Raw genomic sequence first — 27,240 nt, forward strand, 5'->3', positions numbered from 1 at the left:
AAACAGGAGCTGAGCTCATTCACATATGATTATTATCAGTGGATAATAATAATAATAATACACTAATAATAACCACTCCACCACCCCTGCTGCCCTGTAGGAGTCAGGGCAGAGGAGCACAGGGAGTGAGAGGAGAGAGACCTCTACTGGAAAGGTGAGTCTAGGATTTCATAGGATAGAGTCATTGATGCAGACAGTCTTGGAATGTTATGGAACTCAATATGACTATGAAATATGAAACATTTCAGTCAAGGTGCACCATATAAGACTTATTTAACTTGAGCTTTTATTGAGGAGAGTAATGATTAGAAAGTGGAAAAGGCCAAGAAAAGATATTCAAGAGTATCTTAATATTACTGCAATTCAGGTAATTAAGTAATGTTTTTCAGGGATGGAAATTACAACCATTTTAGTCACATATGTGCCCAAAATGTGATCTTTGCAACTTGAAAATATTTGGGAGAAAACAATTATTGTGAACGACAGTCATAGCATTAGCCTCTTTGTTTGGGCTGTTTGTGAAATGTTGTGCTTGCGCACTAACTTTGCTCACATCCTGTGCATCTGTTGGGGGCTAAGCCTCCCCCGTCCTTAAAACCTAGTGACGCCACTGGTCCCCACTGAAAGATGTGGTGAGTTAGGCTGTTTCTGTATCTGTGAAAGAAGCCCTATTAAGTCTTGCTTTATTAACATGTAATGTGTTACATGTACAAATCATCAGATGGTGCAGCAGTAGGATAAGCACTGTGTATTTTGTGTGTATGTGTGTGTGTGTGTGTGTGTGTGTGTGTGAAATCAAAGCAGCAATCAAAGCCAAATAGAACCTCCACAGCAACATTCCATTCCAGGCCTATATTAAGGGCAGGTTCACAGGACAACAGCTCTTCAGATTTGACTTTTCATCGAGCGCAGACACAGTCGTGTTAACGTGAGAGAGAAAAGTGAGGAGCAAGGTGACGATATCTGTTCATCAGAGACAACAACAGAAGTTTTCTGAGGCAGAATAACCGAACAAAATGGAGTACTCTAGTGATCTCTGTGCACGTCTCACCTTTGTTGTTTCACATCAACAGATACATTCCAGCTCTAAAAGAATGCTGCTACTTAGCTTGCTAGTTAGTCTGAAATGCATTGTGAAAGCCCTGTTTGTTTATAGGGTTAAGTGTGCACACTTTTTACCATATACTATCTTTGGGGTGACTTACTTCCGGAGCATCAGCTGTGTTTCTCACTTTTACACATGGATGCACACTGTGAGACAGGAGCTGAGCTCATTCACGTGTGATTATCCTCAGTGGATAATAATAATAATAACACACTAATAATAATCACTCCACCACCCCTGCTGACCTGAAGGAGTCAGGGCAGAGGAGAACAGGGAGTGAGAGGAGAGAGACCTCTACTGGAAAGGTGAGTCTGTGCATCTAAGAGACTCACTGAGGCCTGTTTCCTGATTATTGACCAACGTTTACCAACCAGTCCTTTTATCTTAGTTAGCCTATACATTATTTGAAGCCTTTATTGATTTGTTCATTGTTATTATTTCTTAGACAAAATATTTTTTCTATTCAATTCAGATTTAAATATTTTGATGAATTCAACATATGTGTATTTTTTTTTATTTTATTTTTTTTTTTTTAGCTCCATTCAAGGACAAAAAAGGAAAAAAGACATGATAATGCAGTGCTCGAACCTTGATAGTCTGGATATGCAGTATTACTTTAGAATAAAAAGGTGCCAAATGAACATTTTTGTCTGAATTTAACTCTAAAAGTCGTGTGAAAATAACGCCACAGCAGGATGACCATGATGAAACATGACGCAGGAGATTTAAACCTACAACGAGCTGCTGCTGGTGGAGCGCTCGCGGCACTTCAGCGGCAAACGGGAAACAACAAACGAGTCAGACATTTATTTTTTCTATCGCGAAGCTTTAGGGATTCAACCCGCCTACCCGCCCGACGTGTCTCTTGTGACACAGCGTACCCAGATGTGGGCGTGGCTTCCACTTTGCTTTCGGTTTACTGGATAAATTCTTCCTGCTTTATAAACCTGCAGGGTGTCTTCACAGGCTGTTTACGAGAGGGAAACACACACGCACACACACACACACACACACACACACCTGTCCCCAGAGGTAGGTCTCCTTCTGCTGCGTGTTCGTTTACAGAGCCTAGTTTTCGGAGGCACTGATTTGTAGAATAAACAGGGGAGGGCTTATTATCAGTATGTCAATCGCGGGATACTGATGTTGTCACGCTGGGATTGTTTTACGTCTTTAGTTGAATCTGTTGTTATACCGTGGAAATATTACAAACAATGTTCAGTTCAACAGACAGGAGCCTGTTGCTGTTTGGATCATGGTTTCCCGTCAGAGTGAGACATCTCAACATGCTATTTTTAATCCCATCTGTAGGCATGAAGCAGGCAGCTGCATCAGTCGGTTTATAAAACACAAATTAACTGTCAGTAATGATAAAGACTCAAGACACCAGGAAGAGTTGTTCAGACTGGAGCAGGAAGGGTGGAGTAGAGACTGGAGAGAGCAGGAGAAATCAGTATTTAATGATTAGTGAGTGTACTGATTTACAGTAGATGATGACAGGACATGTGGAAAGAAGTTAACTGGAGAAGGTGATGATGATAGTAATAATAATAATAATAATAATAATAATAATAATAATAATAATAATTGTTATTATTATTGTTGTTGTTATTATAACAGACATGTTATTATTATCATTATTATTTGTGGTAGTATTACATATTATTCAGTTATTTTTGTTGTTGATTGTTTAGTCAGTAACTTGATTTGTGTATTAACTGTCTTTTTATACTTTGCTCTTGTGAAGTGAATCATATTCTGTCCTTAATAGGTCTGACCACAACACTTGTTACATTTATTAGACCAAAAAAAAAATTGACTAGATTAAAAAAGTGAATATATGTCCAGTATGGACAATAACTTACATTAACATCATCACTACAGCACAGAGTCGTCAAATGTCCTTGTTGATTGTTGCACAGGTACAAAGATGGACTGCTGTGGTCTGCTAACTGCCCAGAAGGAACCAGGTAAAACATCAATATCAAATGTGAAGGCTTTCAAGCTTGTACGTATTTGCTTCACACTGTTAGTCAGAGACATGTTTAATGATCAGCATGGTTCACAGGCACCACTATTCAGTACAGAAGGAACGTTAAACAGCATCCCCAACAATTTGAAAAATGTCTTTATCCACAGAAAATATGCTCTCACACAGTTTACGTTCATGTGGTTTCCTTCTGTTTGTGGGTCAGTTCCTCTGAAGAGTGTGGAGGTGGAGCTGCAGGTGAGGGACCATGTGGCTACAGTGGTCTCCACCCTGAACTATGAGAACAAGGAGGACAAACCAGTAGAGGCTGTGTTTGTCTTCCCTCTGCCTGGAGATGCTGCTGTCTGTCACTTCAGTGCTACGATCGGACAGACGCAGATTGTAGCTGAGGTGAAGGAGAAACAGCAGGTGAGCTGCACAGTGAAGATTTTCTCACTACAGTGGAGCTGAAAAACACTGTAAACACAGTGAAAGTGACCCACATGTGTCGTCTGTGCTCCAGGCTCGTGAGGAGTACGATGACGCTTTGAGCTCCGGTCAGCAGGCCTTCCTATTGGAGGAGAGTGATCAGAGTCCAGATATCTTCTCTCTGAGTGTGGGCAGCCTGCCTCCAGGAGAGAGCGCCTCCATCAGGCTGGAGTACGTCACTGAGCTGGCTGTGCAGGCTGATGATGGGCTGAGGTTTTGTCTGCCTGCTGTGCTCAACCCTCGCTACCAGCCTCAGGGTAGGAAACCACCAGACGACACTTTTTATCTTAGAGAATTCAAAGTAGGTCAAAAGCTGTGTGTAATACACTGGCAGAGCATGTTGTTTCACAAATCCTTTTACATCGTTGGAACCAGCCAATGTAAATGCCAGACAATCTTAGGTACTGAGGTTGACATCAATATTGATATCAGAGAGTTTTATGCTGGCTCATATTCCCTTTTTGCACAAGCAAACACAAAGGACGTTTCTTGTGAACAAAAGTTATGTTTATATTCAGTGTTTCTTAACAAAAGACATGAAGTGTATTGTTGAAATTTAAAGTCCTTCTAAAGCACTTGGAAAGAAAACAAAAAAACAATGCTGCATTATATAGATACAAGTTTTACTTGCTCATCCTCTCCGGTCAAAGTGTCTTTGCTCTCCCCGCCATCAACGGTAGATCAGTGAAATGGTGTGTAACAATGGACAAGAACCTGCGATACGTATGATAAAAATTACACGTCACAGCGTTACACATTACACAGCGCTGCTCGTGGGCAAAAACTCCACAGGGAACCTTTAACACAGGCATCATGTTTTCAAATTTGAACATGATATTTAACAGAGATTTTTAAAGTTTAATATTAAATGTAACTGTCAAAGTTTGCTTTCTGACTTCATGGCGCACCGAGCATCAAATAAGAAGGGTGCTGCTGTTCTGTAGTGAGAGCAAGGACAGTTTCAGAGGCCAATCACTGTAAAATATGTGGTGAACCCCCACACATTTACAACTTGTTGTTAGCACGCGGGCTATTCGAGCTCCGACTAGCGTTATCTTTTTTGACCTTGGATGGCAAGAGGATCATCCAATCACAACAAACCCTTCAACAACCACACTGACCGTCTTGGTTTTCAATGTCAAGAATGTTAGCTGGTGATGATTGGATGACCCGGAACATGCTGTTCACTGGAGAAGCTGTCTCATAGTCATGTTTTTCCTTACAACAGGAGGATTTAGGTTCTGAATATTTTTCTCTGGTCATACAGAACTTTGATTCCAGTATTCCTCACTTGTCTCATGTCATGTACAGGCAGTGAAGGTGCCAGTGTTCAGGTGACCTCTGTTCCAGCCTCTCTGGTGCCCTACAGTCTGTCTTTCTCTGCCCGAGTGTCCTCTCCTCGTCCAGTCTCTAAAGTAGAGTCCAACTGTTCCCTGGACCCTCTCCAGTACCTCAACACAGAGCAAACCCAGGCCATGGTAGGTGGAGTGCTAATGTGTCTGCTGTGTGTGATTGTTCCTCAGCACTGACAAACATACATCACTTTCTTTAGATTGATGAGTGTTGTGTGAACTGCAGGTCAAGTTGGCTGCAGGACACAAGTTTGACAGAGACGTTGAGGTGCTGATTTATTACAAAGATGCCCACCAGCCCACTGCTGTGGTGGAGGCAGGACAGGCCTCTGCCAAGCCTGGTGAGTTAGTGAATGAGTCCAGTTGTTGCTTCACAAATAAACAGGTCATTATCCTCCAACTGATGAGTTTGTTGTAATAACTGGTAGAAGCCAGATGTGTGGTCATGTTCCTGTCTCTCCTCTGTGTCTCAGGCTCTCTGATGGGTGATCCAGTAGTGATGCTGAGCCTGTACCCTGAGTTCCCCCAGACTGTCATGTCTTCACTGGCCTCCTGTGGAGAGTTTGTGTTCTTACTGGATCGATCTGGAAGTATGGATTGTCCAATGAACAACAGCAAGAGAGACCAGACTCGCATTGGCAGTGCCAGGGTATTCATTATGTGTTGTTTCTGTCATAAGATCATTCATGGTGTCCCTCTCACTCAGTGGCCTTCAGTATCTTTCCTCTCTTCCCTTAAGGATACTCTACTGCTCCTGTTGAAGAGCTTACCAATGGGCTGCTATTTCAACATCTACAGTTTTGGTTCCGAATATGAACACATCTTCCCGTAAGTCACGTCCTCATGTCACTCAGTCCAACGAGTTTGTTTGTGTCTTTGGTGTTAATGCTCATATATGTATTGCATGTGGGCATTGTTGATGCTAAGTCCATGTTTTTTTTATGGCAGTGCGAGTGTGGAGTACAGTGAGAAGACAATGGAAGAGGCTCTGAAGAAAGTTGAGAAGATGGACGCTGACCTGGGAGGAACAGAGATCCTGGAGCCCCTCAAACACATTCACAGCCAGCCCTGCATTCCCAATCAACAGAGACAAGTAACACACACACACCGCAAGAAGTTATGTTGCTTGCACAAGAATCTCATTTTTGTTAGTCCAATATTCTTGTCTGCATTTTGACCCAACCAAGTTGAATTAAATGGAGCAGCAGAAAGTTCCATCCATCCATCCATCATCTGTACACATTATATGTACGCCGCTTAATCCTCTGCAGGGTCGCGGGGGGGCTGGAGCCTATCCCAGCTGACTTAGGGCGAAGGCAGGGGACACCCTGGACAGGTCGCCAGTCTATCGCAGGGCTACACATAGAGACGAACAACCAGGCACACTCTCATTCACACCTACGGACAATTTAGAATAATCAATTAACCTCAGTATGTTTTTGGACTGTGGGAGGAAGCCGGAGTACCCGGTGAAAACCCACGCTTGCACAGGGAGAACATACAAACTCCACATACTTCAGCCCCAGCAGAAAGTTGTTGATGTTATTTTTGAGCAATTGTGTTTATTCAGAATCAGAAATCCTTTAATGTCCCGCATATGGGGAAATTTGTTTGTTCGTTTGTTATTCATACCATCAGTAAGAGATAAATTAATTATTAATGTTGATACTACGTTCTGTAATTGTGTCTGTTCTTGCCAGAAATAAGAAGTTATAAAGGCTGAAGTCAGGTGTGGCCCAATCTGTGAAATGTTGCTGAAGAAGATGCAACAGCCCTGCGGCTCACTTGCTGTTCACTCGCTGAACAAGTTGCGTAGTTTCAGTGTTGCTTTAGAGCACAAAGTGTTTGACTGCTGGTGAACTCAGAGTAAACAGTTAACTGGAAAACAGCTAGGCGTGAAATATCCTGTGCAGTCAAGTAAAAGTGGCTTTAGTGATACACTCATAACTCCCACTCTTCTACTCACACCTTTCCAAAGAATCTCATGAAGAAACCTGTTTTTTCACGCCAGTTTTCACCGCAGCTTTGTTACTCTCTTTACTCTACTGTTAAAAAAAAACTTTTGTTACTGAAAGCGTGCACTAACACAGCTGTCAGGAAAGGATGTTGCTGACTTTTAACACATGCAGCATGTTACTGTGTGCAGACGCATGTAATTTATAGGTGGTGTATAAACTCTCCTCCGTAGCTGTTTGTCTTCACTGATGGAGAGGTTTGTAACACCAAAGAAGTCATCAGTCTGGTGAAGAAGAATTCAGGCTCCCACAGGTGAAACCACAAGAACGCAAAACACAACAAACGCCCACACAGTTCCCAGAATGTGTCTCATCATCATCAGACTAATCCACTGTATTGTAGGTGTTTCTCTTTTGGGATTGGGGAAGGGGCCAGCTCTGCTCTTATCAACGGGTTGGCCAAGGAAGGAGGAGGTCACGCTCAGTTCATCACAGGGGCTGACAGGATGCAACCCAAAGTAAGACATGTAGTCGTAAGAAAAGACAGGTTTAAAATATTTAATGAAACAACACATTTGTATGGGAATAAATAACGTTTCAAGTAAGTAAAACCTTAGTTTTAAGCGCCCCTCCTAAATTTCTCTGTGAATTTTTCACTCATCAGGTGATGCAGTCGCTGAGATTTGCTCTGCAGCCAGCCGTGGAGGACATATCAGTCACATGGGATTTGCCAAAGGGAGTCTCTGTCACTGTCCTCTCTCCACCAATCACAGCCATTTTCCAGGGTCAAAGGTCACTGGTTTATGCCCAGCTCAGTGGACAGGTAGGAGCAGCAGCATCTCAAAGAGAAATATGTCTCTGGTTTGATTTGCCAGGTGATTATTATGTAACTGATGATGAGATCGGTTTCTAACACTTTAATGCTTTCTGTCAGAGTTCAGAGGCAGCAGAGGGTTGTGTGAAGGTGAAGTACAGCCTGGCAGGTCATCCCTCTCAGAACCAGCTCCACTTCAGTCTCACACCTGCACAGGACACTGGGTAAAACAGGTTTTGGGTAGACAGGAGTGCTTTAAATAGATGCTGACTTTACAATACTGACATTATTTTTGTTGTATTGAAGGGGTAATAGAATTTTAATGTTCTTAACCTGAACTTTGACTGCACATTCGCTTCTTTCAGCTGGATGCAAAATTAATCCAGACTCTGGCTGTGTCCGAAATTCCGTACTAACATACTACTGAGTATGCTAAAACAGTATGTGAGATTTTTAAGTGGCCGAGTCCGAAACTTTAGTATGAACCCAGTAGTACGTGAGGTGCATACTATTTCCGGTAAATATTAAAGTATGCAGGCACTGGACACTACGCCGGGATAAATATCCCACAATGCAGTGCAGCGGTGACAACAACAACAACACAACAGACAATGGCGGACAGCGACACCGTGCCAACCCGTGCCAACCTCGTCTCTACCGGCTCCTCTATAATAATATAACGTTAATATAATGCAGTCCAATACAACAACATCGCTTAACGAGTTCGCCTGCGGTTCGCATTTATTATTGTGTAGCTTCTTATTGGCTGCCTATCAAGGATGCATTATTAGATTATTATTATTAGATGTATTAAAAGAGTATTATTGCAGATTGCCAGTAGAGGTGAGGTTTGCACGGGTTACCATGGTTACTTGCACGTCGCAACCGGCAAGAGTCTCCCAGGAAGTGCGTCACACAGTGCGTCTGAAAAGATGCATACTACTGTTATTCACTCAAAAGCATGTTGAACGATAGTACACATATTCAGTATGTAGTGCTTCGTATGGAATTTCGGACGCAACCTCTGCATATTGTGTTGAACGCAAACAAGCAAATGATAGCATGCTAACATGCTAAACTAAGGGAATATGGGAAACGTAGTCTTGGTGCGTTAACAATGTTAACAAAGCTTTATGTCCGTATAGACCCAACCCAGGATTGACTAGATGCAGATAGATCACTATTTTGCTTTCATGGTTAAATCCACCTGTGTTCCGTCCTCTCTCCTGTCTGCAGATTAACTGTCCACAGGTTGGCTGCTCGGACTCTCATTCGCGCTCTGGAGACAGAAAATAATGAGGACAGAGGTGAGCCAGATGAGGGAGTGAAGAAGAAGGTGGTGGAGCTCAGTGTCCAATCAGGAGTGAGCAGCGCCTTCACTTCCTTCATTGCTGTCAACAAAGACAACAGTGATGCGGTTGAAGGGCCTCTGGTGCGCAGAGGTGTTCCAACACCCAGTGAGTATATTTCCGAGAGCTAATTAAGTGTCGAGTTCAAAGTGTTTGAGTTCATGGCTCATTCTCATCTCTGTGTTGCAAAAATGATGTGTGATAGACCTGGCTAGAAATGGCTGGGGTGTGCTCTTTTTATTGTAATGTCTAAATATATAGCTGTCTGGTCTTTAGTGCCCATGTGGTTCCAGAAATGAGGGCACATTAAATATTTGAGACTTTTTTGAATTAAAGTAATGGTCATTTCAGATTTAATGGTGTTTATTGATTGCTTAGTCTACATGATTTTTGAGTCTGTTACAGATAATGCACATGCTGTATACCATTACATTAAGAGATATATTTCCCAGCCATACCACACTTAGCTTTATTCGGCTGGGACTGATAAACACCTTTTCACATAGTGACAGAGAGTTAGCTGAAGTGATCAATGCAGAGCAGCTCATCACTTCTGTAAAGGCCATTTTTGTTGTTACTCTTCCTTTCTTCTTTTTAATAAAGTGAAGAAATTAGACATAATGTGTTGAGTAATACGTTTATCGGTGCAGAGCTGATCAGTGCTGGCTGTAGCCTTATATTGACAGATACAAGAGTGGTACCTTTCTCATCTAACTCTGCAAGAAAACAATTAATCTCCTAAAATGTCAACTATTATTTTAAATTCTGGTTCTTATGTGAACCAGGGCAAGTACTGGTGCTGGTAACAGGATCTGCATTGAATCTGTGGAAAGCGAGGGGCATTGAACAAAGTTTGCCCTTGCATAACTATTCTCCGGTCTCCCTTCTTTCAGGCTTTTTTTGTTCATAAGCTAATGACATTCATTTAATGTCCTTCTCTCTTTTTCTCTCAGTGTATACATGGCGTGGGACAAGTAACCAAGCTCTGATGATGGCTACGGCTTGCTGTGCGGTGCAATCTAATGTTTTACAAATGTGTGAGTAAAAGTCTGATTCAGTGTCTATTATTTGTTTTTTGTTTTTTTTGTTTTTTTAAAAAAAGGTGCAGTTCTTCACGGTATAGTAAGTACAATGATTGGACGGTTTAATTCCAGATGAAGCGAAGGGTAGTTTTACAAACACTGTTCTCTATATAACAGATAGTAGACAGGCATGCTTTTCCACACAGATTTCACGATCATTTACTGAAGGAATTTTGAGCTCATAGGTGATCAGATTATTGTATAATGTATGTATGTGACATTGATGAACATGACTGAACATGATTCTTCTGAAAAGGTTGTGCTGAGGTGAGAGACTTTGATTATTTGGATGCAGCGGAAGATCTCGAGGATTTCAGTGTTGGAGGTATGTGTTTGGTTTCAGTGGTGCACGCCCAATATAGCCTTGTGTTTCCTACAGGTTGAGCATTTACTGGTGGTGGTTGTGGCAGGTGGTGCAGCGTTTGGTTTGGTTTGTAACAATGCAGCATGTGACAGTATAATAATAAACAAACAAAATAGTCTACTGGAAATTTCTTGAACGCAGAAATGGTGTTTCCTATAAACTTTTATAATTGAACTGTAATCTGTAGGCCTAGTGGATTAAATTCAGCTTGGTTGCTAAGAGTTGCATGTTGGGCAATTTGCATAATTAGCATAATGAGCTAATTAAGGAGAGACACTACAGGTGAAGACATTTTTTTAAACTAATGTATATCACCATGAAACTTCCCCACTTGATGACTTACATTAAGACAATTATTTTTTGTATAATGAGTTGTCTGAAATTGCATGTATAGATATGCAAATGAGGCATTATCTAATTAAATATGTGCTAATTTGCATACATTTCCAGATCATAAATCTAAACATTGGATAAAGCCAGGTTCAAAATTCCTGTTTCATTTTGTTGACATATTTTAGCCAAAGGTTTTAACTGAGAGAATTTTGGATATCTCTTTTTATCACTCCATAAATCAGAAAAAAACTGTCAACAGCCATAAAAAAAAACAATTTTCTCCCTGTTTTTAGGAATACAGAGGAATACAGAGGAATACAATGTTACTTACATCAGGCTATGAATGATATATGAACAAACCCCTCTATTAAAACCTTCAGAATATAGATAGGAATAAAATTGGAAAGTTTGGTGTATATAAGTGCTGCTGAAGTGGAGATTTTTGGCTCAGAGTATGAGAAAAAACTAATTTTGAGAAAAAGGTCTTTAAACATATGAATTGTATAAGAAATCTACAGAAGGGTGGGGGAGGGGGGTTATGAAACATTCAGCGCTTTGGGATTTCTGGATGTCACAAACATAGACCCTTAGATCACTGTTCAAAGTTAGCTAGAAGCAAAATTGTAGCCAGTTTCTCGTGATTAAAGGGAAACATGGCAGGCAAAAACATCCTTTTTTTATGCACTGTCAATTTTGAGATTTTGGTTTATTTTGCTTCCATAACATGTCTTCTTTCAGACTAGTGGAAAGAAAACATCCAAAATACACATTTAGGTGTTCATTTTACTTCACTTTGTCTATTTCCTTCTATAGATTTCTTTAAAGGCCGTTTTCTCAAAATGAGTTTGAGCCAAAAATCTCCACTTCAGTCATACTTACATACACCAAACCTTCCAGTTTTATTCCTATCTATATTCTGAAGGTTTTAACAGAGGGGTTTGTTCATATATCACTCATAGCCTGATTTATATAACATTTTATTCCTATAAATAAAAAGTTCTTTCTGTTCTTTCTGGAGTGATAAAAAGAGATATCCAAAATTCCCTCTGTAATATGGCTATAATATATCAACAACCTATAGATGACATTTTAATAATATAAGTTCATAGGAAACCACATTTCTGGGATTAGTACGGGTCATATAGGGGTTTCCAGTAGACTAAAAGATTTATGAATAACTCTTTTTGGCTTATATGGTTCTCGCCATGTGCAGTTAATGATGTTTACTCTTCTGCTGTAGGGTCAGATCACCATTAACTTCTACTCAACTCAAAAAACTATACAGTCATTGACGTGATCGTTCATTGGTCACTTGCCTGTCTCTTGTCGGGAAATGTTTATTTCCTTAACTTCAACAAAATCTACACACATCAAGGATTAGACCATATCTAGATAACCTTTACATAAAATTCATTTCTGAGTAAAGTGAAACTAAATGTCTATTTTATCTAAATGTCCATTTGAAACAAACCAAACGGCTGTGGACTTATGCTGTGACACATTCACACTACACTGAGCCCACAGAGAGCCTGTGTATGGGGAAACGCTGGTCGGACTGTAACTTATAGTATGAGTTGACATCATGAATAAATCAAGCCACCTTATATTAGACAACATTGACCATGGATTTTAAAATTCCTGATCTTAATGAGTAAACATGATTCTTCTAGCAGTGTACTGTGATGATGAGGTGGAAATCTATCATGACAATGAAGATTATTCTCCAAACGCATCCAGTGATGAAGGTACAGTAAGGCAGCAGTCCTTTGGCTGTGCACTTTTATCACATCTTAATTTTGATTTTAGGTAATTTATCTGGATGAATCACACTAAATGTGTGAAGAAATTATATCAAAGTTAATGCTGCAGATATTGAATGATAACACTTTTTTTTTGTTTTAAACGTATGTGACTAAATCTAGCTCGGAGCCAAATTGCTGTCTTGTTTTTTTTATTAATGTCATCTGAACTGTTTTTGTACATCTCAGTTATGCATTTTCCCACAATTATTTATTCAGTTTATTACTTCCAGTCAAGCCAGTGTGACATTTTTTACCTACACATTAGTATCAAATTGGCAAAAATGAAAACAATTGAATGATCAACTAGGATGATTTTATCTTTGATTAAATTTCCCCCTCAGGCGTCAGTGTTGGAGCGGCTCAGGTGGCTGTTCCCAAACAGCCTCCCAGAGACTCTTTGCTGCAGCTGGTCTCCCTCCAGAAGGCGTCTGGCTGCTGGCTGCTCGATCCAGCTCTGGCTGCTGCACTGGGAAAGACCAGCGAGGAGGTGGAGAACACAAAGCCTTCAGCAGTGAGTGACACCGCACTGGATCATAACACAAATTAATAACTTATATTAAAACATATTTCATGACATGGTTTATAATGATGACCCTAATTAAAAAAAACAATGACATTCAAAACAGATAAGAAAAAGCTTGATATTTGCATCTGGGTGAGCGTTGTGAAAGAGCAACTATTTGGTTATTCATCCCCTTCCTCCCTAGCTCCACAAAAGACCTGTTGAATGCTATGGTGACTTGTCAGGGTTATCTTCTTTCCTCAGCAGTATTCTGCCTTGTCCCCGGCCTGCCGCTGCTGCTCCTCTCCTTCCCTGGAGCCGATATGGGAAATGTTAAATCTGAAGGACTATGAGTTAACAATTTCAGTCAAGCTTTGCTAAGCTGCTGTGTTCTTTAGAAGCTAAAGATATGTGACTGTCAATGATGTCAGGGCTACACTCACAACACTTCTTTGATTTGGTGTGTTAGGTGAACCAGGAAGTGTGGGCCACCATTCTGGCTCTGATCTGGCTTCGTGGCTTCAAGATGGATGCTCAGGAAGAGTGGGAGCTTCTGGCCATGAAGGCTGCGTCATGGCTCCGTGCTCAGAACGGTAACAACCATAATGATAAGAGCTGATCTGCTGTCTTTTAACAGTGTGATGACTTGTTGATTTCTTTCTTTTTTTCAGCACCGTGTGTGACAGAGTGTGTGGAGGCTGGAAATGCTCTGTTGGGCTGCAACATTCAGGGAGACGCCCTGGGGCTCTGAGCTGTTTATTCAACTGGCTTTTCCTTCAGGGCAGAAGCAGATTTACTTTATCCCACAGCTTTTACATTGCAAGTTACTCTTTGTTACCTCTGTCCCTTATATTAATGTGCCTGAGCATCTTTGCACTATTCTTTATCCATCTAGGATCAGCCATCTAACAAGAACTGTTAAAATGTTTCTTTTTGTTGGAAATGGTTTCACTTACAAATAATTAACGTTGAATCTTTGGATATGTCAACATATTTCTCCATGCAGTATTTAGTACCATAGTCCTGAGGAAGAGATGCATTTTAGTTTCAATGTTAATTTGTTAGAATGGAATATATACAAGTATATTCAAAAAATGTTCCAGATTAGGATCATTACATAAAAGAGTTATAAGTAAAAATAGAAATAGATCAATACTAATACTAAAGTCTAAACAGACTTAATGAACGGTACCCCAAAGAAAATATTGAGTATAAAAACTTGATAACTGAAAAGTCAGAGTGTACAAAAGAGCTGCTGAACAAATTAGGAAAAAAGCAGTCAGGATACGTAACGGAGGTGTGGTGTTTCTTGATTGATCCTATTCAGTTGTACTTAAAGTGCCCCTTTGTGGTGTTTTGACTGATTGTTTCTTGACTTGGATGTTCGATCTTCACGGTGCAGAATGATGTATGTGTTGGTTTGACACTAGAGAGCTTAAAATATCTGCTGCAGGGGGAAAGTTTGTCTGTCTTTATTTTTTCAGTCTCAAATTCAAATTTGTACATTCAAGCATGAGTTTGTGACATCATCAAGTAATTTGTACACACACACACACACAGAATTGGCCACCTGTCACATTGTACTTGTTTATACAAAAAAGGGGGCAGAATATCACTAGAAGACTAGAGTAATAACTAACTCCTGCTCTCTGAAAATTCCTGGGTTACCACAGGATTCACCGACTTTGCCAACCTGTCTCGAGCAATTGAAAGGCACTACAAATCAAAAAATCACATCGACTGTGCTGTAAAAATTGAAGCTGTTTGGACACGTCAGGATTAATGAGACTCTGGATCTAGCAAAAAAGTCTGAGCAAAAACAGGGCTATTTTAATGAGACTCGTGACTGCAGCCCTGTACCTTGTGCACCAAGAGCAAAATTTAGGGGGCACAATGAGGCTGCTGGCAACGCAAACGGGCAATTGTGTGGAGTTGGTGCTGTGACGCACATGCAAGATACACATGTACACGTGTGCTTGATTGTCTTCCTGCTCTTGAAAACTATTACAAAAGTATCCATCCCAGGTTGTCCACTGAGTGCCATGGTGACAGAGAGAATGTTAAATATGATAGCATTGTTGTCATGGAGCCAGTTGAAGAAGCAAGGAGTGTTTTTTCAGTGTATTTCTGGGGTCTCTTTCAATTTCAACAACATTCTGCTCTATATTGGCAGATGTTGACTAGCTGGTATTCCAGGCTTACACATTAATTCTTAATAATTCACTCCACGTCCAGGTAATGTTGAAAAGTAAAGAAAACCTTTATTCCACAAGTGTCACTCAATTATCCATGAAATTGGCCTTCTTGTAATAGAAACAATACGGGACAGGACACGGTAAGAAAACCGTGTGTCTCCACTGCTTGGCTGAGGTCCACTGCTACACTCAGGTCAACGACCCCTGTTGAGCCAGTGTGCGAGGCTGCTGCCTCTTACAGCTGCAATACTGCCAGTATTGAACTTAAATGAAATAGCCTGCTATAGACAGAAAAGATTAACAACTAGCCAACATCAGTTTAACTTACTCATCAGTGACTATCAGATCAATATTTAAACTTCAAATCCAAACTCAAGGAAAAATGAGAAAATCAGCAAGCTCATTCTTGCCTCACACACAGCACAGATAAATCATTTATTTTTGAATCATTTATGTTTGAGCGTACATTTTACACTGCAATTTTTGTTAGATTAGTGTTTATTAGAAGAGTGAGATTTTCACAATTGTCTCTTTAAAGAAAACAAACACTTTGAAAGTGTTTTTTTTTTTGTCTGTGCTGTTACCTTAGCAAAATAGGAGGCTTCTTCAATAACCACAACACTTGTAGTGTTACAACACTTTACGAGTCAAGTGTCCAGGATCACCTTTTTTATAACTAAAATGAATAAAACAAGTCTTGCTTCTCTTTGACATTTAAACTGTAGATACAGAAGAAAGCTATATCACCAGTAACCAGCCAGCTCAGTACAAGATCTCGGTTGTTGAACACATTAAACGAGCTGTTTGGGATCAATTTACGCTTCATATCAACTGACAGCCAGCTGTTGTTGCTGATCTTCCCCGATGATGTGCTGCAGCTCAGTTTCTCCCTTTTGGGGCAGCGTGCAGGAGGGGTCAGGCTGGCACAGGTGATGGAGACGCTAAGAAATCGAGAGAAATATTCAATAGGTGAAACATGTGAAACGAGACCTCTATGACATTGTTTTAATGGAACCACCAGTATCAGTAATACTGGATGTTTGATCAGATCCCCCCACAAACTATAGAAAATGTAGTTTGTACTCAGTGTTGCACTTCTGAGATGAAGAATTTGACTCTCACAGTTCGCTCACAGATGATCTACAGATCTGGTTGTAACAAGTTTTATGTAGAGCAACTGTGGAACTGTTTTCTTTTAACCAAGCTACACCCCCAACCTTGCCACAGCAGAGAAGGACGCGTGCATCTCGGTTTAAATCTAGATGATCCAGACAGATTAATACACAGATAAAAACAGATAATTGATTTTTAGGTGAGTACACAGGTACAGTGATGGGGACTGTTTGACTGAAGACAAACACTGCCCTTTTTGCTTTTTATTCACATACTCACATCCGTGTTTAATAGCTAATGTTTTGCACTCAGATTTTAAGAAAAGTTATCAAGCACGAGTTGGACTTTGATGATCATTTTAAAACTTTTAGATTGCAGCTGATTGAAAGATTCTGCCCACTGTTGGTTGGAATAATGCATTGTTTTGCAAAATATTAAAATGGCCCAGTAAGACCCAGTAATATTTATTTAAGATTATTATTATTATTATTATTACATTAAAATCTGTCATTTCCTGAATTATTTATGATAATCTATTGAACCCACCTGACTTAGATTCCCAGTCCCAGTTGCCACTTTATACAGTGCCAATCCCGGCACAAGCAGGATGGAGGAGACGGCTAGTACCCAGCCCAACACGTATGCCCAGGCTGGGTACACGTACCAGCGATTGAAGGTCAGCGGCTGGTACCAAACTAAAGAACATATAAAAGTGGTCTGCGAAAACAAGAGAAGGACAGATTTATTAGTGGGACATTTTGGCACGAAGACTATACTTAACACAAGGACATGTATTATTATACTGTAACACTGAGGGGCCCGACTCACCAGTGAGACCAGAGGAGTGAGGTAAAGCCAGCAGATTTTAAAGAACAGGTTGACACGCACACCTGTCATGTCCTTTATGATGCCATGCAACCGCTCGGCCCCTTCAGAGGAGATGAGGTTGGATAACAAAAAACAGATCAGACTACATTAATTACTCATTTAAAGGGTAACTTTTCATTTTTATGCATAAATGTAATTTAACTAGTCATAGACCATATTCACGTGGTGGCCATTTTTCTCTGAGTGCTGGGATAATGTTATGCTGCTGTGTTGCAGGTTGCAGGACATATATGCATGTGGAATCTGACAAAGTATCACTATTTTACAACTTACCGGTGGAGTTGAAGGTGGAGGTGCTGAACAATAAAAATCTGGAGCAAAATTTGGCCATACTTTGTGGTAAAACAACATATTTGATAACCCATGTGCTAATGTTAGCATCCAGCCACTTCCTAGCTAACATTACTGATTGATTACATCCAGTGTGTTTCACTTACAGGATTAAATAAGTGTGTCCAAGGTAAGTGTCAAAGTTTTAAAACTAATTCACACCTTCACTGTCATATAGTGTAACGCTATCAAATAGTAATGTTAACTAGGAAGTTGCTGGGAAGACAACCGCTAATATTAGCTAAAGAGGAAACCTACATAAATGCGTTTACTCTTTTGTCTTTATGGTTGCTTATCATTTGGAAAGCTGTGAAAGAATAAGGATGTGTCATATCCCCTCTTTTTATACCACTTGCAACCTGGTACACAGAGTACAAGATGGCCGCCATATCAATATGGTCTACTAGGAGCACTGATAGTGCAAAGGTAACAAAGGTTACCTACCAAAAAGCCATGCCAGTGCCAGGGTTTCAAACACACACATAAAAAGGATGCAGGCTCCGTTACAAGCGTAGTAGTCAAACAACTGGAACGTATACATGCCTCCCTGGAGACGAGAGCAGAGACAACAGATATTTTTTTGTTCAAATATAGTCTATACAATATATCAACCAACGTCAAGTATGATGTAAGTAAAATGTCATGAGTAGCGATGCAAAATAACAAAACTACTCAATAGTTTGCGTCACATGCACATCATCAGAGTGTCGTGTTATCAGTCTGTCATTTTACATGCTGACCTCAGTGAGCATGACGAGCTGAGAAAAGAAGCACACGAGGCAGAAGACGAGTAGCAAACGTTCCCGTCGGCCTGCCCTGCGCATTGTCGTGGGGAACATATCTATGATTGTTGTCATCACCACTTCCATGGCAACAAACTGTACAGCGAAAGGAGACGGAGTCAGAGCTTTTGCAAATGTAATTATGATCCTCTACAAAAAAGGGGTGGGGGGGGGGTGGGAATGTTAAATCTTACTTGTGTGTCCAGACCCAAGAGAATGAGCATGACAAAGAAACAGATGGACCACAGTTGGGGCAGAGGCATCATGGCTACAGCCTGAGGGTAAGCAATGAAGGCCAAGCCGGGACCTGGAAACAACATCAGAGTGATGCAACAAGACTGCCTCCTTCTCCTATCTGCCTGTGCTGTTTTGACAATTTAGCATCAATAGCATTGTTATTTAAAGGAAAATATGCGTCCAGATGGCGATGAATCAATCACCAGTCAATCAAGCAACACATAAACAACAATCTACTCATTGTCACTCTTGGTGTCAAAGTGCTGTATTTAGTCAGTCTTTTTGTGAGGAAGATAAAAACGACCAGCTTGTGACAAAAAGGGCTTGGATTGTGTTTGCACCATAAATATTTGGGGAAAGATTAAAGACACATAAACACAGTAAGGGTCTGACCATGGGGACATAAGTGTATATTGATGTGTGTATATACGTTTATCTACTCTATGATACCATGGACTCACAGCTCTGGGCTGAGTTAGTGTTACAATGCTTGTCCTGTGGCTGGTTGTCCTCAAGATGGCAGCAAAGATTGTACCCCTGGTGGAAGAAGTGTTCACAAGTTCTGGTGCATGTCCGCATTCATTTTTTTTACCCTCTCCCTAATATTTGATGCCTTTGTGTGTGAAATATTGCAGATTTAGATCTCGTTGAGCCAAAACATGATTTGTTGTTGCTGTAATTAAACCATGTAATTAAACCAAGTTTAGATGGGAAAACTCTCTTTGATAAGTAACGACTGCCATCAACTGAATGAGATCTGAAATGTGACAAAAGGCCAGATACAAACCAAATGGTTGGGACCAGTGGTTTAACTCAGCGCTGATTATATAGTTTACTCTGTTTACTAAACTATACCAGTCAAATAAATGTAGTGTAATGGGTAGAGTATAAGATAAATATCACTTTTGAAATGATGTGGGCTCAAACGGGAATGACTTGAAGGGCTGTGCATCAGACTGTAGACTGTAGTTTACAGTTTAGTTTTTTACTTAATTATTTTGACCTGAACATAACCGCTCCCCTCTTTACCCTCTTCAGTCATTAACTTCACAGTGAATGTGGACAACTTCCTCTGGAGGGCCTGTTGCAACAAGGCACCAGAGTAGTTGTACTGCTCCGTAACATGTGGTGCCAGAAGACACAATTGTTCCATCTTTCTGACCTGACTACCCACCTGACTCAGCCACTTCTGTAATGGGAATACCCTGCTCATGAGACATGAATCCCAGCACAGAAAAGACTGCAAACCCTGCTACCACGCTGGTGCCACTGTTCAGTAAACACAGCCACAGACAGTCTCTACAAAACATAAAAAAAAACAAGTGGACATTCTATGAATTCACAGCATGTGGTTGAATGTTGTATTTTTTTAAAAATTTTTTAGCTCTAGTCCTCTGCTGCATCTCAGAAAAGGTAATGCTAGAACTTAATATTAACAATCTCAAAGATTTTCATTCAAACAAATGTCTGTAAAGTCGCTATCTATCCGCCGATGAGGTAACGGAATCATCAGGTCATAGTGAAACTTTCAACAACCACCACTATCATTAACCTGTCTGGATTAATTATCTATAATGTTTCTTCGCTATGAATCAATGGAGAACTTTGACCCTCTGTTGCATTCATTCATTAAAAAATTCTGCCAGGAAAAATCCCAAGTGGTGCACAGTTAGAGAAGCGTTTCCTATCACCCAGCAGTGGTTGGTCCACCAGAGTGGATGGGCGAAGCTAACGCAATAGACTAACCCTTCAGCGTTATTATGGACCCCCTGCTTTACACTGCCTCTTATTGGTTAGAACTCATTGTCTTTGCCTTACATAATCATAACACCAAAAATAACAACTCATGCCTAAAACCTAAACAACGACAGCAACCAGTCAGAGGCAAAGTAGGGTGGGAAGAAGAGCAGTTGGATCCATGATAATGCTGCTCTTCAGTGGCGTAGGCCACTTTTCGTCTCTGCTAGCGTTGTGAGTAAATGGTTACTATGACTGAACAAGCAAACAGACATTTTCCTGCAGCTACCTCAATGATGTCCATCATTTTGACCAACACTTACTTATAGCAGTTGTTGTTGTAGGGGTTGTAGCTCCCTAGCACCATTAAAGAGCCAACGCCCACACTGTAGGAGAAAAAGATCTGTGCCCCAGCCTCCATCCAAACCTGTTCCAATAAAGCAACAGTGAGTACATTTGTCATTTGTCCACCTCAACCATATACTGCCAGGATCAAATCCCATAGTTCTTACTTGAGTGTCTAAGAGTCGTGAGGGTTCAGGCAGAAGATAAAACACTACTCCTTGTAGAGCCCCAGGAAGAGAAAGTCCACGGATCAAAAGAATGAGCAGCATCACATAAGGGAAGGTAGCGGTGAAATACACCACCTGGATAAAAAAGACGACCATTCGAGCATTAAAAAAAATGCTGTGCGTAAACATCTACCACAGATTTATGACTCATATAAATACCTTTCCAGTAGACTTGACCCCTTTCCAGATACAAAAGTAGCAGGTGATCCACATAACAATTACGCACAACAGTATCTCCCACCTGATGCTGCCTATCTCCTCGATCCCCCCTGAGATAGCCAGCACTCGTCGTCTAAGAAGGAAAAATTATGGACCAAAATGTTAAATAGAGACTGATCAGGACTAATTATTGCACAATTAAAGGAACATGAGGCTTGAATTTGTTAATCTAGGAACATACTCCCAGAATTCTGTGGCAGCAGATGTTGTGAGAGTCTGATTGGTCAGTTGAGCAGTCGTATTGATTGTGGAAAAGTCTAGACAGTCATCTGAAAGGATAGTGAGGAAGAAAGATAACAATAACCACTCATGTCATTTCATTTAAAGCACTTTTTCAGTGGATGTTTTGCCATTATTTAGAGGGAGGATGTAATGAAATGTGACATTGGAGTAATCAGAACAAACACTCATTAATTCACACATTGCTCACATTCAATATAGTATAAGGTTGTAGCCTTTAGTTTCTGTCAACATCATGTCACCTAGATCACTTAGTAGTTTGAACATTAACTCTGATGGTGGTGTACAAGTCCAGCGACAAGTCTAGTGTCACAATCTGACAACACATTCTCTGTGTAGCAACCATGTTTTTTTGTTCATTAACACACCAAAGTTGCAAGAACAAATTCCTAACACAGGAAATGGGACCATCTGAGGAGCACATGCATCCGGGGAAAAACCTTTCCAGTTACATTATGTGTTTCTGAAGTTTTAGCCAAATTAGGGACCAAAAGGATATCTTGGCTTCTTGCTAACAGGATACAAGTCAATAATACAAACGACAGTGTCCATTGAACCTGTGTTCCAGTAGTTGTTGCAGGTGGCCCAGGGGAGCTGGGGGCTGAAGGAGAACACCAGGTAGAGCAGAGCCCAGGACAGAATGATGATGTAGGTCATACAGCTGTAGAGGAGGATTAACTGTCCACCATAGCCAACACCTGAGAGGCCACATGGTTATCTAGGTTATAGACAAGCAGAATGAAAACGCCTGCATTTATCCAATCCAAACCCCTTTTTGATCAGGCCCACAGGAACAGGACTGTCAAATCTGAAACAGCTTACTCACTCAGAGGGACCAACTAATAATAATAGATTTAAAGTGAAAAATAAACCCTTTTTGTAATTTCTAGTATAATAAATATACTGGAAATAACATACACAAGCACCTTTTTGACAAGTGGAGGAAACCACTTGAAATGTTACTTGGTTCTACCCAAGTTGAAATATTTGGAGCTAATACTTTCATGAGCTCAACAATCACCTATCATAAATTCAATCTCCAAACATGTCTATTGTGGAAAAGTTTCTTTGTTATAAAGATTCATGTTTTGTTTATTATGTTTGGAATGAAAATTAAATCAGACAGACAGTGTTTTTAAAGAGAATGCCACAGTTTTACCATGGCCCTGTGTCACACACACAAATCAACTAGAATATTTCCCATGGCCCTCGTTTAATTATTGATACATTTTTCAAACCTGAGAATAAGGTTCACAGAGGCCATGTTGTTACTTTTGTCAATGTTTGCCCTGTACTGACTGCCATGACAGAGCTTTGAAGTTGGGAAACAGTTTGACTTTAGTTCAAGTTTGTGTTAATGATAATGTGTTACTGCCTCACACACTGCTTCCTACTGTGATCACCATCATGAATCATTGCAACTATGTTCTACCTTCTGCCAGCGGGCATAGCTTCCTCCAGCAGGTTATGCTGCCCTCCTGGGTGAACTGACCCACAGTGGTCTCCAGCAGGAACAGGGGAACGCCACAGGTCACCACAAATACCAGATAGGGCACCAGGAACGCACCTGCATTTGCAAAGTATACCACAATGCATACCTGTGGCACAGATTTTGGGTAGGGAGCAGAGAGCATCATGTTTACTTACCCCCTCCATTTTTGTAGCAGAGGTAAGGGAACCTCCACACGTTGCCCAGACCGACGACATTTCCAGCTACGGCCAGGAGAAACTCCACCTTACTGCCCCAGTGTCCTCTCTCCTCCTCCTGGGCTTGCTTGTGTTTGGTTGCACATGTTTTATTCATCATCCTCAAAAGCTCTGTCTGAACCAAATACACTGTGTTCAGATTTTCTTTGCCTTTATATTCATTCCCAATTCTGTGTCATATAATGAGCAACTGCCTCAGCTGTTAATCAGTTCTAGGTGGAAACTATCTCCAGTAGTCCTGTCTGTAAGCTGCCTCTGCTGGCCAGATGTTAGATGGCAGCGCTTCATGTTTCCAGCTGTGTCCCACACCAGCTGCCTGAGCAGAGCAGCAGCTGGATGTGTACCTCGCCCAAAGTGGCTGAAATGAGCCCACAGCCCATTCAGTTACATTCAGAGGCAGGTCGCCTTTCTCTAATCTGGATATGTGATAAAGTCAGAATGCCTTCACCTTTCTGGAGCTGCAGGTCACCAAGATCAGAGCGTGGTGTCACAGTCTATCCAACATTTAAAAGATTTATGATACAAAAACCACATGTAACACACAGATTAAAAAAAAAAAAACATGACAACAATAGGTAACAATTTATGGAAGCTCAAATGTAGCAAACTTTAACATTTTTAATCCATAGTGTCTGTGGTGTGGTGGAGTTACAGGTCTCACCTGTAACTAGGCCCGCAACCAGGCAAGATTGCTGCAGCACCCTAATTGCCAGCCTGACATTAACTTTGTATGATGCACTACCTACTGTACACAAGCCGTTAAACATATGCAGTAAAACATTTAGTATAGCACCATGTCAAATTTACCTGTAGCCCTGAGTCTTCCTTACATGAGCTACAACCTGGCCGTGGTTCCTCTCTCACATGATAAATAAAATGTTGATGCTATAAGCCGTGACACAGCACGACTCAAATCTCGAAGAAGATCAGTAGTATTCACTGGGCCTACTTTTAATATTACAACTAGCTAAGACTTAAAATCGAATTAACCATCATGTCCCTGCTGCTGTGACCCTGCCACTCCACCACTGTCTAATAAAGCGGACGGTCACCATGAGCGAGGACAATATGAAAAAAAAATGCGAAAGTAAACATGTATGATTGTGAAAAAATTGGAGACTGTTTCATTGTCCATCTAATGTTCATATCATCTTCCCCGTATTTACCACGTCTGTCAGTCCAAGCGCTGACTTGACAATGAATGAACACCGCCATCTATGGATGCAGTTTGTGGTAGGTGACAATACGTTTTTCAGGAAAGGTGAAATCATGCTACAGAGAATTAAACAGATTCTGCTTTGATTATGATGGAGATAAACTACACTCTGGCTTCCGCCGGGAGGCACATTTCAAAATAAAAGCCTGGTGCATATTTTCTCCCTCTATAACCATCGTGCCTTTCAGTGCTTTCTGAAACATGTTATGACGTTTGTAGTCAGTGAGCTTTTGTTAACAGAGAACATCAGACTCATTAGGTAAACTCCCGACACTGACTGCAGGGAGGAGCAAATGAACAAATCAAACACACGCCGGGACCGTGATTTGATTTGTTCTGGGCGTGTGCTGCGTTTGAGCAGCTGGATGAAGAGAGCAGCTGTTACAGGCTGTAAACCTCCAGGTTTATGTCCACAAGAGAAACACTGACAACTATACAAAGTGTGCTGTGAGAGGTAGGTGTCCGTCTGTTTGTTCAAACAGAGTCAAATGTGACGCAGTTCGTGTCTCTAATTAATGTTGGCTTGACAGATTGATGCAGCTCTTCGTAGTTAACGCAACAGTTTTCAAAAAACAATTTGACCGACCTGAATATTGATTATGCTGTTAAAGCAAATGTCTGTATATGTTTTAACTTTATCACCGAACCAATAAATGTGTTTATCTTTTGTTTTGCTTTGGTCTGTACAGCAGGGAGCCCTCAGATAAGCTTCACACCTGCACCGGTGGGATGTCAGGGATGTTATATAGGAACAGCTGCATGGTTAACAGGTTGCTGTCAAACCATCGGAGCTGTTTCTGTTTTCTGTATTTTCTTCTGCATGAATGAGGTCAGTCAGTGTGTCTGGATATACATCCATCAGGCATAACTACTGCTTAATATTGTGAAAGTTCCACTTGTGTAGCCAAGACAGCTCTGACCTGTGAAGACATGGACTGAAGACCTCTGAGGGTGTCCTGTGGTGTCTGGCACCAGAGCCTTTTACTGGGGCTCCTCTGGGTCCTTTATGTTTGGTGGTGGGGCCTCCATGGATCAGACCTGCTCTGCACATTTTACAGATGCTTGATCAGATTTATTGTGTTCCTCAATCTGTTGCCGAGCAGTGTTTGCTGTGTGTCAGGGCACATTGTCCTGCTGGGGGGGGGGACCACTGCCATTGGGTAGTGCTGCTGTGATGACCGGCTGAGGTTTCTCTCCAGTCATATATGCAAATAAACACAAATGAAGAGATAACCTGATTTATAACATTTGTAAAATTTAAACTCCCCAAATGTGGCTTAATCAACATTACACAGAGTTGTCTCAAAGTGTCAAAGTGTCTCCCACCTCAGTTTTTTTTTTTTAAGTGAGTCTGGGGACTTTCTCCTTGGGTGAAAAAGGGGAAATATATCAGTGACTGTTTACTGTATCTTTCAAATGTAAAACATATCCTTCTGTTGAACATTAAGTGTATTAGGTGAAGTGATCAAACAGTAGCAGCTAAATGTGATGCCAACAGGCCAGTCCAGCATCGCTGCAACAAACTGACACCTCCTTCATGGAAGGAGACTATACAATATTTTGCATTTAATGCAGAATTGGCAATTAGCCAAATGGCAGGCATCAGTTAAGTAGGTGGTGTGTCCTTCGAGCTGTCCACTTGTGATTGGATCACTTTAGATGTGTGTTAATGTCAGGTGTAAACAGGGCCTTAAACTGCAACTTCGTGCACAGCACACCTGTCTGGACTTTGAAGGTTTTACTTCAGTAGTCACATGGCAGTGTGCAACAATATACTGATACTGAAAACACATCTTTGTTTAGTATAGTGATACTCAGTACTATCCACTGGCAGTGCCAGGGTATTCTTCATGTGTTTCTGTCATAAAATCACTCATAGTGTCATAGTGCCGCTATACACAACATGTAACTACCTTTTTTACTCAATGTGCTTTTGTTAACAGAGAGCAATTGACTCATTAGAGACATTTCCAGCACTGACTGCAGGGAGGAGCAAATGAACAAATCTAACAAACCTGGACCTGTAATTTTATTTGTTCTGGGTGTGTGTTCTGTTTAAGCAGCTGGATGAAGAGAGCAGCTGTTACAGGCTGTAAACCTCCAGGTTTATATCCATAGGAGAAACCTTGACAACTATACAGAAGCATCTTTTGCTGTAAGAGGTCGGTGTTTTGACTGTTTGTTTAAATAGTTCAAGATGAGGCAGTTCTTTGCTTTAATTAATGTAAATTTGACAGATTGATTCAGTTCTTCATAATAACTTCACTAACAATATTCAGAGAACAATTTGACCGACCTGAATGTTGATGATATTGCCACAACAAATGTCTTTATGTGTTTTCGTTATTAAGGGGCCTGTTACTTTGGAAACAAAGCTAAATAACACTTGCTTAAACTAAAACAGAGTTTGCTGCTTTGGTTGGTAGTTATTTTCTTTACTGTAAAAAAATGATTGGAGGAGCATTGACAAATTCAAGCTGTGAATTTGGATGATGTTCACAAGAAAACATGTATCTTATACATATTTTTCTAACTGTTTCACCAAACCTATAAATGCCCATTTCCTGCTCTCTACAGCAGGACGTCCTCAAATAATGATGTCAGACTCAGGTCTGCTTACGCTTTGGAAAGAAAAAGGTACAGAGATGTAAAGTTTTGTTCCCTCCATTAAACTTTTGTCTCAATAAAGAATGTTATCTGAGGGATGGGAAGGGGGTGGTTTCATGTGTAGCATAAAGCATGTGCTAAAACCATGTATCACCAGTAGGATGCGCCAAAGCATGTGACCCTAGAGATGCCTTGAGTTAATAAATAAGTGTATCTAATGATTTTAGCTGTTTGTGCTTTGATATGTTCCTCTGCAACCATGAGGATGGTTGTCCAGTTCG

General features: G+C 40.8%; 2 protein-coding genes across 19 annotated transcripts in view; one reads left to right on the forward strand and one right to left on the reverse strand.

Moving 5' to 3' along the window:
• Positions 1-134: 134 nt before the first annotated feature.
• LOC119032115 (von Willebrand factor A domain-containing protein 5A-like) overlaps positions 135-27,240 on the forward strand; it is a 59,349-nt gene continuing 32,243 nt past the window's right edge. For 3 of the 15 annotated variants that reach the window (XM_037121002.1, XM_037120994.1, XM_037121012.1), the window contains exons 1-13: positions 2,447-2,572; positions 3,028-3,075; positions 3,301-3,503; positions 3,598-3,820; positions 4,875-5,041; positions 5,142-5,256; positions 5,389-5,564; positions 5,655-5,743; positions 5,864-6,008; positions 7,104-7,183; positions 7,274-7,388; positions 7,535-7,693; positions 7,805-7,908. In XM_037121002.1, the coding sequence (XP_036976897.1) occupies positions 2,473-2,572; positions 3,028-3,075; positions 3,301-3,503; positions 3,598-3,820; positions 4,875-5,041; positions 5,142-5,256; positions 5,389-5,564; positions 5,655-5,743; positions 5,864-6,008; positions 7,104-7,183; positions 7,274-7,388; positions 7,535-7,693; positions 7,805-7,908 (1,724 nt within the window). In that variant the 5' untranslated portion in view covers positions 2,447-2,472. The other 12 variants (XM_037120928.1, XM_037120943.1, XM_037120989.1 and 9 more) reach the window with 9 other exon arrangements.
• On the reverse strand, positions 15,353-24,418 carry LOC119032242 (sodium- and chloride-dependent GABA transporter 2-like). 4 transcript variants are annotated; one of them, XM_037121183.1, is made up of 15 exons: positions 24,303-24,408; positions 23,077-23,251; positions 22,862-22,996; positions 21,987-22,127; positions 21,371-21,458; positions 21,130-21,262; positions 20,911-21,045; positions 20,722-20,825; positions 19,836-19,960; positions 18,619-18,731; positions 18,383-18,520; positions 18,087-18,189; positions 17,253-17,353; positions 16,971-17,141; positions 15,353-16,252 (listed from the first exon to the last, which is right to left on the reverse strand). In XM_037121183.1, exons 1-15 carry the CDS (start codon positions 24,405-24,407, stop codon positions 16,139-16,141), a joined length of 1,881 nt encoding a protein of 626 aa, XP_036977078.1. In that variant the 5' UTR covers position 24,408; the 3' UTR covers positions 15,353-16,138. The 4 variants fall into 4 exon arrangements, with proteins under 4 accessions (XP_036977078.1, XP_036977089.1, XP_036977098.1 ...); XM_037121194.1 differs by having other exon boundaries at positions 23,077-23,594; positions 23,944-24,399; XM_037121203.1 differs by lacking the exon at positions 16,971-17,141 and having other exon boundaries at positions 24,303-24,418.

The sequence above is a fragment of the Acanthopagrus latus genome, chromosome 2 (genome assembly GCF_904848185.1).
Source record: "Acanthopagrus latus isolate v.2019 chromosome 2, fAcaLat1.1, whole genome shotgun sequence".
Taxonomy (NCBI): Eukaryota; Metazoa; Chordata; class Actinopteri; order Spariformes; family Sparidae; genus Acanthopagrus; species Acanthopagrus latus.